Here is a 16,749-nt window from a genome sequence, read left to right on the forward strand (position 1 = left end):
TATTCCCATTCCCCACCCTCTTTCCCCATCTCAGTAAATGGTAACCCTATCCTTCCAGTTGCTCAATCATAAGCCTTAACATCTTTCGATCACACCATGTCCAGTCTGTCAGCAAATACCACTGGCTCTACCTTCAAACATATTTTGACCACTTCTCGCCAGTTCTAAATTCTGATGGCCTAAGCCAACATACTTTTTTGCCCGGATTGCCGCAATGACCACTTAGTCTCCTTGATTTGGCCCTCTCTTCCCTACAGTCTATTCTCCACAAAGCAAAGCAAACATACTCCATTAAAATAATGATCACAGGACTGCTTTGTTCAAAACCCTCCAATAACTTCTCATTTACTCAAAGTCTTTACAAAAGTTTATAAGGCCTCTCCAGACTGATTTCCTCTGTCCATACTCCCTTCCACTCCTGCATCCTCCATTTCCTGCTATTTCTGAATACACCAGCCACTCTCTCACCTCAGGACCTGTACTCCGTAGGTAATACTCTTCCTGGGAGGCTTGCTGCTAAAACCTCTAGGATTTTACTAACATGTCACCTTCTCTGGGGCACTTGTATTGGCTAAATTCAAAACTACTAATTCTTCCTATCCTGGGCTCCCTGTTCTCTGCTTTATTTTTCTCTAGAATATTTATCACCATTTAAGACTATATTCTTTTTTTGTTTATTGTCTGTCTTTCCTTGCTAGAATGTAAACACCTTGGGGGTGAGAATACTTTATCCATTTGTCTACCTCCCCCTCCATCTTCACTATATATTTACAGCAACTAGAACAGTGGATGGTACACAGTAGGTGTTCCGTAAATGACTATTGAATAAATGAATGAGTGTGAAACGCTAGCTCTATAATCATCAGATTTCCATAAATGCATGAGTGTCTTCTAAGAATAGAGCTATGGCTCTATGCTATGCCACTGGTCTATTTCATTCATTTCTGCACTTTCATTCTTCTTTTTTAAATAAATATTTAAGGCTTAAAAACTTAAATTTTGAAAACTCATTTCTTTGCTACTGATTTCTGACTTTAATTGCATCTTGGTCACAGAGCATGATCCAAAGACACAGACTGCTTGAAATTTTATTAAGAATTGCTTTATAACCTGCAGTCTATTTATAAGAAGGCTAGGTATACAATGCAATACAATGTTTATTGCTAAAATATTTTAATTCAGTGTATTTGACAGAAGTCTTTTTCGCAAACACAGAAAAAGGAGACTAATTTAAAGCAATACATAAACATGACTTAAGAAAAAAAATCAAACAAGACAAAGGGACTTATAGTGAAAAGCTACCGTTTCCTGCTGGTATTTTCCTTCACTGGTTACTTCTGCGATTTTAAGCAACTATTCACTGACTCATTTCACTCAGTTACCCACCATTCACTAACTCACTCAAATATCCATTGTGTGCCTACTACATGCTAGGTGCTGTTGCAGTTCTCTAGGTACAAGGCATACCATGGTGAATAAAGCACAGAAAGTTCTTATTCCACAGAATAGTTATATATTCAAGACAAATCAGAGTAAATATATAAACAAAAACACATTAAGTAAGCTAATAAATACATGCTAAAACTACAGTGAAAAGTATATGCAGAGAGTTAAAATACGAGTAACATGAGAGAGTCTGGATGATTACTTCAGATTGGCTGACCATGGAAGGACTTTTCAAGGAGGCCTAATTTAGTTCTTGGCAAATCCGACAGCCCAATGAATGATTTATGACAAATAAATCAGGTGGTTTTGAGTGAGGCTGGATGACAAGAAGGAGGCAGCCATGTAGTGAGTGTGGCAAGTATTCAACTCTGTCATTGTAGCATGAAAGCGACCACAGACAACGTATCCGTGAAGGAGGGTGGCTGTTCTACCACAGAACCTGGCTTATAAAAACAGATGGCCTGCTGCAGTGTGCCGGTCCTGCTGTGCAACTTTAATTTTATACTATCACTGACAGTATTTATATTCTGCTTATAAAATTAATTAGCTCAATTTTTATTATAACTCTTAGCATTTAGTATAGTTAAACTCTAAAATCTGAAAAGCATTTACATCATGGCTTACATCATTAATCTTTACTACAGAACCCAAGTGTACATGGATTATACTACTTCCTATATACATCCAAAGCAAGGACCAACTCCTATGCCTTTCAAAGTAAAATACTTCTAGTATAAAATATTATGAACTCTGTGTACCCACAACCCAGCTTTAACAAGTATCAAAACATGGTCACTTATGTCTAATCTAGACTTGGACACACTCTTCCCACCTCCCTGATTTTGGGGTAATCCCAAGCAAATAATTTTATTTCTTATTTTCTTTATTTGTGAGGGATTCCTTCAACTTTAACTACTCTATTGAATTTTTATTTTGACAATTCTATTTTAAACTTATTTAAGTGTTTCTTGATCTCTAATTTTTCTTTTCTAAAATTGTATTTATTTTACAGATGAAGTATCATTAATTTTACTGACAGTATTAAATAGATTAAAAGGGAAAAGCCACTTCAAATTTCTCCACTTCCTCTAAGGACAGTTTCCTGTCTATCTTGATCCTTTTATCTTTTGTTATGCAGATTTCCCTCACATTTAAGAGCTGGTCAAAGCAAGGGTAACTGGAAGCTATATGCAATCACAGGCTTCAGCTTAGGGCTTTATCTACAATAACCTGGCCTTTATGTAAATGAGAGAACCCAGAAAAAAACAAAATGAAAAGGAACTTGCACGGCAATATTAATACTCAGTCTAAACTCCCTACAGTTAATGTCTTTAGAAAGGACTCCTCTGACTGGGAAGCTGGCTCTAGGTCATTCTAGGCAGCGGATGACAGGGTTGATGGGGTGCAGCTATTCTTTAGAAAACCTGTAGCTGTATCCTTACTCAGCCCTGGGTTCTGTGACAGCAGCTCCCTGCCTTTCTACCCCAGGGGTGTTCTTGGCCACTACATACTTTATTCCTTCTAGCCATTTGGGACTTTCCCAACTGTCTTCTGGCTTTCAGAGATTGATGAAGACTGGTGGTGTGCTGTTGCTAGCTATAACCAAGCTGATTGTTAAACATTCAGGCAAGGAAATTATTTATTTGCTCAGTCTATTATCTTTAACCAGAAACCTGTTTTCCTTTTTTTATTTTCTTTAATTGGGGTTGCACTGTAGACAAACTGTATTATGTGGCAGTACACAGACTGTTTTGTGGTATTTACAGCAGTCCACTTCAAACAGATGGGACGTAGAACAGACTTCTTACCTGCATATCCAATTCGTGGCATCTTTGAGCAATTTCTTCCTTGGCTGACAAAGCTTCATTTAGTTCCTCTGTAGTTTTCTTCAACTAGTCAGAGACCAAGAGATAAAATAACTATTTCAATATGAAGTGGCAACAATTAATAATTATATATGGAATTAAACATTATCCCCCTTCTCTCCATGAGGGACAGGGAGAAATCAAGAATGCTTCTGTGCAAGAGTCAAAAGAAGGCACTTCTTACTTTGAATATCTTTGAGTTCTAAATCTTGTCTTTTCTGTACCTTGAATTTGGTTCTTTCCTCATATCAAATTTTCTTACACATCTTCTATCTGGGCTACTTGGTTCTTGGTAATGTTGATTGTAGTAACTAAGAAATTTTACCTCAGTAAAATATATGTATGCTAGAGGACAAGGGTTTCAATTGCTAAAATATATGGCTAGTGTATTTCAATACAAATTTTTTAGTCACATTAGACCTCTATGTTAATTTCTATATCAGTTTTAAAATAAACTACTTTGATTATTATACTCAATACAAACCAAACATTCCCAAGTTGTGTCGCATTATTATATAAAGTCTAAGTCAGCAAAGTATAAACAAATTAATTAATTACAATGAACTAATCAATCACTTAATTTTAAAAAGACAAAAATGGATTAAAGTAAAATGATACTGGCTTTTCATTTCATGTGGCCAAACCTCTGTGTAACATAGATACAAAAAAATTTCATTCAGAGTAACTAACTTTAAAACCCAACACACCACAAAGCAAGGGAGAGACATATTACAACTTGGGTTGAAATTTTAGCATGTCCAAGGATTTCCCTGCATATTTATAAATCACGGTGAAGCAATGAAAGGAGACAAAGATCACAAAGATTTCTGTTCATGCTTTGTAACAGATGTCCCAGAATAGCTGGAACATAGAAATTAACAATGTACCTTTCCATTATAACCATGAAAACACATTGCAGAGTTTCTTTAAAAATGTAGAACTAAGTCTCTTAGTGCCTTTAAGTATGAAGGGCAGAGGATACATCTTCAACTGAAGAATAATATGAAATAAAAGGTAAATTATCTTTTTTTTTAAATCCTCACCTGAGTACATTTTTTTTTCATTGCTTTTAAAGAAAGACGAAGCGGGGAGGAGAGAAAGAAACATCAGTCAGTTGTCTCCCACACGTACCCCAACTGGGATCGAACCTGCAACCTGGGTATGTGTCTTGACAGGGAATCAAACCCATGACCCTTTGGTCTGTTGGACAATGCTCCAACCCACTGAGTCACCTGGCCAGGGCAAGGTAAACTATATTTTTATCATCAATAAAGCATAAGATTATTTATGCTAATGAAAAATGCATGCGATTTTCCACAAAAGCATCTATTGCGTTAAATGTGGCATACAGAAAGAAACACAAATTACAAAAAATTAAATGAGTTAATTTATTTTAAAGTACGTTATGGAGCAATACTTTATTTACAAATTACAAATTTATTTACAAGTGTGTAATATCCATAAGTAAAGTGGCTTAAGTTCTTAGCCTTTATGGTAAAAAAATAAAGAATTATACCAATATAGTCCACAAGCAATTTCCAATGAAACATATTTTTCATTATATTAAACTTTGTCCTTTTCAATCCTTGCATGGATAAAAACAATGCAAAATTAGGTACCTGGCGATCAAGGTCAGCATAGGCATCATTTCCAGCAGAGACAGGAGATTCTTTACTCATCAGCTGAAATTGAGATTTACAAGATTATAACTATGAGGCAAAAAAGGCATTCTATGTAATATACTTACACAACAAACATGAACACCCAGCCACTACAAAATTATAAAAATTAAAATGAAAACAGAAAGGTAGAAGAAATACTTTCTTATACACTAAAGCTTTTCAGTCAGGAACTTTGTTTTTTCACTCCAAGATGATCCCTTCATTTAAAATTACAGGTCTAAATTCTGATGCTCATTTTTCTGCAGGTCCAGTCACAACAGTAAAGTACTGTTTACTCTTACCACTAAGAAAGGTAAGGCTTTAAGTTAAAAATGCGGCTAATATTGAAAGCATGGACTTTTCAGTAAAAAAATGATGGCATTAAAGAATAAATGTGGGCAACATCACAATATCCAAACAGTGGGGAAAACCCAAATATCTATCAACTGAATGAATGGATAAACAAAATGTGATACATATACTCGTATTCATACCATGGAATATTATTCGGCCATAAAAAAGAAGAAAGTATTGATACATGCTACAACACAACCTGGAAAACATTATGCTAAATAAAAAAGCCAGGCACAAAGGAGCACATATCCAATGACTCCATTTAAATGAAATATCCAGAACGGGGAAATCCACAGACAGAAAGCAGATTACTGGTGGCCAGGGGCTGGAGGGAAGAGGAAATGAAGATGGCCTGTTAATGGTCACAGGGCTTCCTTCTGCAGTGATGAAAAGGTTCTGAAACTAAGTAATAGTTAATGTCTGCATAATATTATGAAATGAACTATATGTCACTAATGGCAAATTTCATGTTATATGTATTTTATTACAATAAAAAATAAACACATAAATAGAATGTGCCTTAAATAAAAAGTCTACCATCTTAAAAAAGCTCCTCTTCAATCCCATAATTTTATCCAGCTACCCACTGTCCACCTCCTAAGTCAAATCAGTCACCCTGCCAATTGATCGAAGCTCTGCTAATTTTCAGATCTGTCCACTTCTCTCTACCCTAACTCCACCCTAACTGCTATAACCTAGTTTGGAACCCATCCTTTTTTTATTTTTATTTTTTAAGATTTTATTTAGTTACTTTTTAGAGAGGGGGAGGGACAGAGGAAGAGAGGTAGAGAAACATCAATGTGTGAGACATACATCAATCAGTTGCCTATTGCACACCTCCCCCTCCCCCCCACTGGAGACCTGGCCCGAAACTCAGGCATGTGCCCTGACTGGGAACTGAACTGAAGCAGTGACTTTTGAGTTCACAGGCTGGCACTCAATCCCACTGAGCCACACAGTCAGGGTGGGGTCCTATCACTTTTCACTGGATAATTACTAAGGTTTCTTAACTGCTCTTCCTTTTTATAGCCTTTTCTCTAATCCATTCTCATTGCATGAATTTTCTCAGACACAGACTTCAGTCTTTTTCTCCTTAAAATACAGTCATTGTTTCCCAAAATTCCAACTCCTCTAACAAAACTGCTCAATATGACCTCATGTCTCTTGTTTCATCTCTTATTTGTACCTTACAACGTTTGATAAAGGCACTCTTCTTTAATACCTCCAACATGCCACATAGGTCTTGCTTTCTCTCATCTCCTGGACTTTGGAACAATTTTTGCTCCTTCCTTATTTCATCCTCTATGCTTAGTCTAGATGCCACTTTCTCTGAAAAGCCTTCCCTAATATCCCAAGCCTGAGTTAGACACTCCCCTGAGGTACTGCTATATTTTTTCCCATCATGGCACTTTCTCTGTGAATGCTCTGATTGCATCTGAATTACTTGTTTAGCCATTTCGCCCATGAGACTCACACTCCATGAGTCAAAACACCATGTCTATCTTTTTCATAGTTGTACGTGTACTACCTATCAGAGCTCCTGGTATACATTAGGTGCTCAATGAGTATTTGCTAAATAAACAAAAGGACTATGCACATAGTAAACACATAATCTAGTCATAAAATCTAATTGTACATACAAATTTTATATGTTGTTTTGTTAATTTGACATTTTAAATGTTTTCCCTTTGTCATAAACCCACCCTCCTTTTTTTTTTTTTTTTTTACAAATTTTTATCAGCTACATAATATTCCATGGAGTGGAAGTACCATATTTTAAATATCTGCTTACCAAAGGATAGATTTTTTTTTTTACATTTCCATTAATATAGAATAGTTTGATAAACACTGTTGTGCCCAATCTTAGTCTTTTGTCTCTAAGTAATTCCTTGGGATAGAGTTACAAAATTGAAAAAAGTTAAAACTTGGTCACAGATTTTAAAAATATTACTGATTATAGATATAATATGTTACTGAAAAATTGGAAAATACAGGAAAGAGTACAGAACATTACCATTTGGTGATGGTTAACACTTTGGCAAATTTGTTTTCACTGTGCATCTTAATTTTAATTTTTAACAGACATGGCATTATGTTGCTCACGTGCTCTGTTTCCCTAAATATTATAGGCCTTCCTCTATGTCATTATATATTTTTCAAAAATATGTTGTAGCCCTGGCCAGGTAGCTCAGTTGGTTAGAGCATCGACCCGATATGCCAAGATTGTAGGCTCAATTCTCAGTCGGGGCACATTCAAAAGCAAGCTATGAATGCATAAATAAGTGAAACAAAAAAAATTGATGTCTACATAATATGTTAATACATTATTGTACCATAATCTATCCATTCCCCTATTGCTGGGCAGTTAGGTTTATTCTAATTTTTCAGAACTAGAAAATAAGGCTAAAAAATCTTGAGGCAATACAATAAAGTGTTTATGGGTATGAGCTCTGGACTCAGACTGCTTAGATCTGAGTTCTAACTCTGCTACTACTTGTGTGAACTTGAGCAAGTTACACACATTGTCTATACCTCAGTTTCCTCTTTTATAAAATGAGGACATTAATAGTACATACCTCAAAGAACTGCAGTTAATTTTTTTCTTTTTTTACTGTGGTAAAATATATACAATATAAAATTTGCAATTTTAATAATTTCAAGTGTACATTTCAGTTACATTAAAATAATACATTTTAAATGAGTTAATAAATGTTATGTGCTTAGTTAAGTACCAGCACTCTCTAGCACATTGTGAGTGCTAGATAAATATTTGCTATTAGTATTGCATTATTATTATGAATCTTTGTATTTCAGATTTCCTTAGGATAAATTCCTAAAAGTGAAATTACAGGACCCATTACAGTAAGGCAGAACTGTCAGTGGCCCCTTATTCGTTTTCCAGTTTTGGCTTACTAACAGAAACCGCACATTTAGGCTGGGCCTATGACCACCTGAATAGGCTACATTTCCCAGTTACCCTGTGTGGCTATGTGAGTTGTATCTGTCTAATAGGAATGAGATTTACTGAAATTTACTTAGAAGAAGAGGATAATCCTTCCTTCCTTCATCCTTCCTGCAGGCTGGAAATGTTAATGGTAGCTCCAAGTTGAGAAACCACAGTTCCACTACTACGTGGGACTCACATATTAAGGATGGCAAAAGTTCCATGGACAAGTGTGCTGATTGCCGGGGGGAGGAAGGAGACAGGAGGTGGGGGAGGGTGTTGGGGATAAACGGAGCCTTGACTTGGGGTGGTGAACACACAATACCGTGTACAGATGATGCGTTGGAGAATTGTGCACCTGAAACCCAGGTAATTTTGTGAACCAGTGTCACCCCCAATAAAAATCAATAAAAAAGAAAAAAAATCTTTCAAAAAAAAAAAAAAGAGAGCAACAATTAACTACCAGAAAGCTGGATTTCTGGTGACTAGAGAGCCAACCCAGGACCTCTTAAGAGTAAATTGCACTTATACCTTGCTTGGTTGATCACCATTTTAGTATGTTAACACTCATGACCTGTATCTTCTATAAGAGTATAACATTTTTAAAAAGATGCACTGGTGCTAAACATCAAAATGATTTTTTAAAAGCTCTTTTTTTTAAAAGGTCCTGGGTAATAAAAACTTGGTTGGCCTTAGTCCACAGTTATAAGTAGATAGCCTCTAAATCTCTATAATTCTCTCACTGATAAAGAGTCTCTTTGTTATTTATAAAGGGGCCCTAGGTAGTATAGAGCTAAGGAGAGGACTTCAGAAAAACCAACTGTGTATTAAAGGACTAGGGCTTTGATCCATTTGATAACAGCCTGACATCTGGGGAGGAAGGGGAGCTGGAAGCTGAGTTTAACTTCATGACCAATCAATCATGCCTACACTGATACCCCAATAAAAGATCTGGGCGTTAAAACTCAGGAGATCTTTCCTTGTTGATGGTACTCTGCATATGGTCACACATTAATGCGACTGTGCAGGAATGGTGACATGTCTTGATTCTGTGCGCAAGGGACAGCAGAAAGTTCGCATTTGGGACCCTCACTCTATGCACTGGGGGTGGGTGGGGCTAGTTCCGACTTCTATCTTTTTGCTATAATGAAACTATCATCACACCTGAGTTCTTAATCATTGTAATGAGTTCTCAAACCTGAGGGGTAGTGGGACTTTCCCAATTTATTGTCAGTTGGTCAGTATTTTAAAAAACATTTAACTTGCACTTACCAGTTTTCATTTGTCTGTTATGTTTTTTATGTTAATTGCATGTCCTCTACTGTTTCCTAGTTTCTGTAAGAATTTCTTCCATTGCTTTTATGATTAAAAACATTCTCAAATCCTGAGATCAACCAGTTATTCATCTACATTTTATTTTTACTTTTATAGTTTTGTTTTACATTTGCTGAAGTTCAGGACACGCTATCCCAAAATACTGCACCTTGGAATATGAATTATTTCAAGCAGAAGAAATGTGACAAACAGCAGGTGCAGGAAGGATTTTTCTGACCGTCCCGGAAGCAGGTCACGAGACCCTCATGAGAGAGGTGCCCTTTCTGTACTCAGAGAAAAGCAGCACCCTTATCTCCAAAAACAAGAGATGCCAAAAGGAATCTGAGTGAAATAGGACTTGCTCTTTCCTCTAGTTGACTATACTTAGCTCAAGCCCTTCTTCAGTATTACATTTTCCATGATCTCCACTCTTTATCAAACCTAGCATCAAAACATTCAGGTTTAAATACTTCCTTAGTCTTAATTTCCTTATAAACACTTCTGTGTCATTTAAAATTTGTATTAAATAGATTTGTAATGTTTTTCTCTGGTTAACAAATCTTTTGTTATAGAGGCCCCAGCAAAGAACTTGGAAGAGTAAAAGAAAAAGATATTTTTCCTCCTCTATAGTTTCAATATAAATATTCATTTAGAAATTTCTTTGCCCTGGCTGTTGTGGCTCAGTTGGTTGGAGCATCATCCTGTAAACCGAAAGGTCACAGGTTTGATTCCCAGTCAGGGCACATACCTAGGTTTTGGGTTCAGGCCCTGGTTAGGGCATGTCCAAGAGGTAACATATTGATGTTTCTCTCCCCTTCTCTCTCTCCTTTTCTTCCCCTTGCTCTAAAAAATCAGTAAGAATATCCTGGAGTGAGAATTAAAAAATAAATAAATAAATTGCTTTGGGTCCAGCTGGAGTTGAAGACCCATTTTCTACCAAGACAAGCTGTATCATCAGTTTGAAGAAAATTTTCTCCTAAATTAGAAGAATCTCTTTTTAAAAATTTCCCCTTCTATTTATTTATTTAATTTTTTATAAAGGACTTATAGGGTAGTCTGTTTCTTTATTTTTTTTTAAAGATTTTATTCATTTATTTTAAGAGAAAGGGGAAGGGAGGGAGAAAGGGAGAGAAACATCAATGTGTGGCTGCCTCTTGCACGCCCCCAACTGGGGATCTGGCCTGACCCCCAGGCCTGTGCCCTGACAGGATCAAACTGACGACACTTCAGTTCGTAGGTTGGTACTCAATCCACTGAGCCACACCAGCCACAGATCTACTACTTAAAATCACGTTTGCTCCTTTAATTTCTCACAAACTGTAAGCACAAAGCTCCAACGTACCTCTTGAATAGCTGTCATGACAACATGTTGAACAGATTCTTCCATCATCATAATGGCTTGGATGTACTCTGAAACAAGAACAATCTGGAATGTCACTGTTCAAGTTAAAGATAGTCAAAGGAGTAAAGGTTTACACTTCATGAATTCTTGTAAGTGGTTTCCAGTGTTTTGATTCTTCCTAGGCATTGCTCATATATGACTGAACACATGTGCCATAGGTAAAGGCTGCAAATCACAGTATTTATCTTTCCTCAGTATTTCACCCAAACCCATCCCCAACCGTTCCTTATAAAGTGGCTACAGCTAATGGTCACAGGAACGCAGGAGCTTAGGAATGTAAAACAATGAAATGGTAAAGCCTAAAGCCAGGGTGGATAAAACTATATATCATTATTCTTAAAATATAAAAATTATCTTACTTTCACATTATTCTTTGCTACACATTAAATAAGCTTTGAAGTCTGTGCTTTATTCTTATGTGACATAAAAGCATCGAATTCTGATAATTTCAACATTAATATTTTCTTCTATAGGAGAAGAAAAATCTTAATGGACCTGAGAGCTGCTTATGAGAAAGAATTAGGATGAGTTTACGATAGAAACTGATACCATAGTTAAACAAACATTGGATGACCCTGGGCTTTAAAATAATGATTCACACCTCTAATAAGTTCATGCACCTAATTTATCAGCCTTACCCTCATGACTGCTAAAAAGGAGAAGGCTCTCCTAGTTGTCTGCAGTGATAAAGTTGAAAAAGAATTTCTTGCCCTCTAAGAAAGCTCTGGAAGTAGTTTATATTATTTTCAAATCCAACAATGGATGACAAAGGTGACATTAAACATAAAAAAATCAACAGGTCAGGTGGATTCCAACAAATATGGTAAATATGTTTTAATGAGAAACCGTTAAAAAGGTAAAATAATTAGGAACTTTTAGCCTCAACCTGCCATACATCCAAAAACAAACACCAAAAACTTGTCTCAGCACTCCAAGTAATATTATATGAAGGGTTCTTACTGTGAAATTGTTTAAGTGACCTTTTGGCAAGAGATTCACATCTTTGGAATGTCAAACTGTAATCCTTTGCTTGACAGGTAACTTGTTTAAAAAAAGTATTTTGACAGTACTATTAAATTATGACATTCTGACATTCTGTTTCTGAATGCCAAAGCTATTAGTTAATCAAAACATGTTTTTAAAGAAGTATTGTCCTAAGGACACTTAATACCCAATCCAATATGTGGTTAAACAAGTATACACAATGCACTTAAATCACTGACATTATTGTTCTTAGGCCAAAAGTAGAAATAGTATTGTAACCACTATTTAGGGGGCGGAAACCCCCCAAAACAGTCCTTTTGTCTAAGTTCAATCTTTTTGTGTTGTTAATGAGGAGCACCCTATGAACGCTGAAATGCGAGGGAGTGCTTTCAGATATTCTGTTCAAAGCTACAAAACACAGAATCCCAAGGCTACTGGAGAAAACGGTACAGCTAGAATCACTAAACCACCCTCAAAATAAAAGGCTGTGAACATGGAAGAGAAGCAGCAGTGGCATTTGTAATGAGGAAGGAAAACTTAATGACAGCCTACTGGAAGTGAAGAAAATAACTGTGAGAACAGGGAGGTTAGGAAGTTATTAGTAAGGTGTGAGAGGGGAAGCGTTAGTTAAGAAGCGGTGTTGCCACGTCAAGGCCCTTCCCCGCGAACACCGTAAAATGCTAGATGATAAATGATGATGATAACTACATTAATGTACAATTTTTAAGAAATAAAAAAAAATTTACAAATCTTAGAAGTCCAAATACAAGTATGTATGATTACTGGGTGTAGATCTATGCGACAATGCTGAAGAATGAGGTATGTTGTGTCAGGGAGTTCAGCCTGAAAACTTAGGTCCAAAACTTACAGCACAGTTCAGTATAAAGAGTATTAAGATTGAATGGGGAAGAGTTGTAGGTTTTCGTCCTTGCCTAGCCTCTCACAAGTCAAAAATCTTGGGTAAGTCTTAGTTTCCAATCTGTAAAAAGTGCTTTTTGTTCTGTTAGCATTTACTAAAGTACCAAGCAAAAAGGAGGCACTCAGTAAATACTTTTATTAGTGTGTTTTCTACTATGGATCTTTGCTTCTCCCAATTTCCACCATTTGTTTGCTCCAGTTTGGGAAGTTCACAAATAATTCAGAAATGTATTTAATTTAATTCTTAGCTCTCAACTGTGTTGCAGAGAGCAGAGAATGGCCTGTGGATAAGTGAGATGTTAAGATCCTATCCAAAGTTTTCATCATTTATATATAATTTCAGGGAAAAAAACTGAAAGTAGGTTTTAAACAGAACATTTGATCTGTTTAAGAAGCTCAATAAATATTGCAATTGTCTTCCTTTCCATAGAACTATGGATACAGGTAACATCCTCGTCTTTTCCTACTCTCACCCTCTTATAAATGTGACTGATTAGCTAACTCATAACAGCTTACACACTTTCAAGGACTCTTATGCACTAAGGATAATCCCAAGAGTTGATGACCATTCTTACAAAATAAATACATAAGTAGCTATTATCTGCCCTGACTGGTGTAGCGCAGTGGATTGAGAGGTGGCCTGTAAACCAAAGGGTCACTGGTTTGATTCCCAGTGAAGACACATGCCTGGGTTGTGGGCCGTGTTCCCAGCTGGGGGTGTGAGAGAGGCAACCGAGGTCTCTCTCGCACATCAATGTTTCTCTCCCTCTCTTTCTCCCTCCCTTCCCCTCTCTCTAAAAATAAATAAATAAAATCTTAAGAAAAAAAGCTATTATCTGAATTCAATGAACTAGATTAAATAACATCTCATCCACCTTTTAAAATCAAAGCATCTATTTAGATATTTAATGTTTTGAATTTTCTTATTTATAGCAATCTTCTAATCTTTGGCAAAACTTGTTAGACATTTCAGTAATATACAAAAATCAAAATGTAGAAAATTCTCTATTTTAATTCTTAAGTTAAACTAAATAAACAAGGTAAAATTTCCTGTAAGAGCAGAGCATGCTAAAGTATAAAAGAAATGGTACTACAGAGAAATAAACACAGTTAGAAAAAAATTCCTGAATCAGAACCACTAAAACTAGTCATAGGTTTAAAAAAAGTGTTGACTATTATTAAAACTTAGAAATAGAACACCAAAAAAAAAAACCAAAAAAAAACCCCAAACCCACAGACAGTAAGTTAATAAAAATCTGTTTTGTATTACCAAAGGGATATGACAGAGAAGAAAAACACCTTTAGGCTTAAAAAAAAAAATCCATCTTCTTCAAAGGTCATGTACATAGAAATAAAATACTGTCATCATTTAGAATAGTCCCTATCTACCTTTGTCCTGCTTCATCTCCCTTTATCCTCACTATTCCCTAATTATTGTTGTTTTTTCAGTCCCTCAAAGGTAACCTAGGTCTTTCTGATGTTCAATTTCTAATACTCAGATTACTCTTAACCCATACTCTCCGTATCTTTGCTTAAATAACTTCCCTGACCCAAGCCTAAACTGTCCCCCATTACACTTTACCTTCACAGCGCTCACGACGACTCAGAGTACCTACTTCTGCGGGGCACTGGGTATTGCCCTCCACCTCCACTCAAGTACAAGTTCCAGGAGGGCAGGTACCATGCCTGCCTTGCCTGACACTGTTCCTCACCCCAGCATAATGCATGAGTTCAGCAAATATTTGTGAAATAAATCCTTCATGCTCGCAATCTAAAATATCTAGTTTTAAGTCCCAAGAGCTGATCCAGTATATCATTATCAATTAATTAATTTAGCTGGACCTTACCCAATTAAGAATAAATTTCATTATATCTGGTGTAGTTAAAAATAATCTACTTAAAGAATTATGTAGTCTTGCAGAAATGGAAAGACTATCATCACAAGTCAAATTTATCTTAACTTGTAAAAACTCTTTTAAGCTTGAAATCCACAAAATCAGAGAAAATGCCATTCTTGAGAATAGCCTTTAAAAGATGCTACTGTTTGTACTGGTGATTCATAAGTAAAATATACTATACATCACTTTTTAATATACTATTGAATATATTAAATATAATTTTATAAATACACATATATTACATATTATTACATATATTTTTATATTGTATATGTGTTACAATATATATTACTTTTCTTATTATTTTTACTTTTTTTATTGATTTTTAGAGAGAGAGGAAGGAAGGGAGGAAGGAAGAGTCATTGATTTGTTGTTCCACTTATGCATTCATTGGTTGATTCTTGTATGTGCCCTGACTGGGGACTGAACCTGCAACCTTGGCATGTTGGGACAATGCTCTGACCAACTGAGCCACCTGGCCACAGCTCTTCTTATTATTTTAAGTGCATACACTAACTTCAAATAAATTACCTTGCTTCTGTTCACAGTTCACAGCACAGCCTAAAATGAGCTGAAGCATCCTTCCGAGCTCTGCAGCATCAGCATGCTCCCCAATAAGGTTCACATCAGGAAGGGTAAAGTCATTAATTTGCTGTCCTAAAATCTGAATGGAGATAAAAGGATTAGAATTGCATTTACATGCACTTGTTTATGTGAACAAATAAAGTATTTGACAGAGACTAGATTGTCAGCAACAGAAACTCACTGCTAAGGACAGAGCTGTCATGCCAATCTCACTCCCAACTTCTATTTCTGCTCCTCATAAACCTAAGTTATAACGATCCTGATCCAAGTTCGGCCCTAATCTAGTATGTGGGATGCACACAAGAAACTGAGTACTGCTGACCCCTCCACCATCCCCAGAGAAACTGGATGTGTACTCTCTGAGTGGAGCCAGTGAGGTTCTAAACTAGAGGGCACCAGAAAGGGCGGAGATGAAATACAGGTTCATGTCCCCAATGGTAAGATTCCTCCTAGCCATCTTCCCTCTGTCTGACTCCAGAATGCTGATAGCAAAACATCTGTATCAGGAAAGAGAATGGAAGATTACTTTACAGGGAAATTAAGTGGCCCCAAATGGAATGACTTAGGATGCAGACAAACGGGTGGGTCTCTGACTGATGGCCGTCCAGGGGGAAATGAAGATCCTGAAAGCACGGAAGCAGGATGGGTGTCTGCAGTGTCTGGGTTAGGGGAAAGCAGTGTAAGAGGAAGTTAGAGGGGTCGTGCAAGTACCTGGGTGCTGACGGTAAGATGTAAGGATTTGATTCTCAATGCAATTGGAAATCATGGAAGACTTTGAGGAGAGACTGACATAATCAAATTTATATTTTTAAAAATCATCCTGGTTTTGTAGTGGAGAACAGACTGTACAGGGGCAAGAGTAAAATCAGGGTCATCGGTTAGACCACTCTAGTTATCTAAGCGAGTGCTAATAATGATGGCTTGGTGCAGGGCAGTGGCAACAGAGAAGGAGAAAGCTATCATTTGGAGGTTTAACTAATAGGTCTTGCTGATGATAGCAGAAGAAGGAAAGGACTACAGGGCAATTTGTAGGTTTGGGGCTTGAGACGTAGGGTGAATGGTAGGGTCACATACTGAGATGATGAAGGTCGATGACATAAGTATCGACGTAGGTATAAATTCAAGTTAAGCTCCTGGGAAAAAAACCTGTAAGGGAATCACATAGATTTCTAGGTTCTGTTGTGTCCACTAGAAATTTAAAGTAAAACTAGTTCCACAGCCTGATTTTTCCTCCAGCAATGTCTTGATTGTTCTGATGCAGACTCAGAGGAAAGCTGAGTTAATTAAATGATGGAGGTTTGCTAAGAAATAAAATGGAAGTAGGTAAGGGAGTTGATTATAATAACACATGGACTCTATATTCACAAGTAAAGAAAGA

General features: G+C 36.5%; 1 protein-coding gene across 2 annotated transcripts in view; it reads right to left on the minus strand.

Annotated features, from left to right (window-relative positions):
• The window catches only part of HOOK3 (hook microtubule tethering protein 3), an 87,301-nt gene that overhangs the window by 54,366 nt on the left and 16,186 nt on the right, over positions 1–16,749 (minus strand). For both annotated transcript variants that reach the window (XM_054565936.1, XM_054565935.1), the window contains exons 5-8: positions 15,318–15,450; positions 10,927–10,994; positions 4,931–4,993; positions 3,255–3,338 (exon numbers count right to left, since the gene is read on the minus strand). In XM_054565936.1, the coding sequence (XP_054421911.1) occupies positions 3,255–3,338; positions 4,931–4,993; positions 10,927–10,994; positions 15,318–15,450 (348 nt within the window). The remainder of the gene's footprint in view (positions 1–3,254; positions 3,339–4,930; positions 4,994–10,926; positions 10,995–15,317; positions 15,451–16,749) is intronic.

Source organism: Pteronotus mesoamericanus, unplaced genomic scaffold (genome assembly GCF_021234165.1).
Source record: "Pteronotus mesoamericanus isolate MK-2021 breed Mesoamerican mustached bat unplaced genomic scaffold, CSHL_Meso_final contig_169, whole genome shotgun sequence".
Classification (NCBI taxonomy): domain Eukaryota; kingdom Metazoa; phylum Chordata; class Mammalia; order Chiroptera; family Mormoopidae; genus Pteronotus; species Pteronotus mesoamericanus.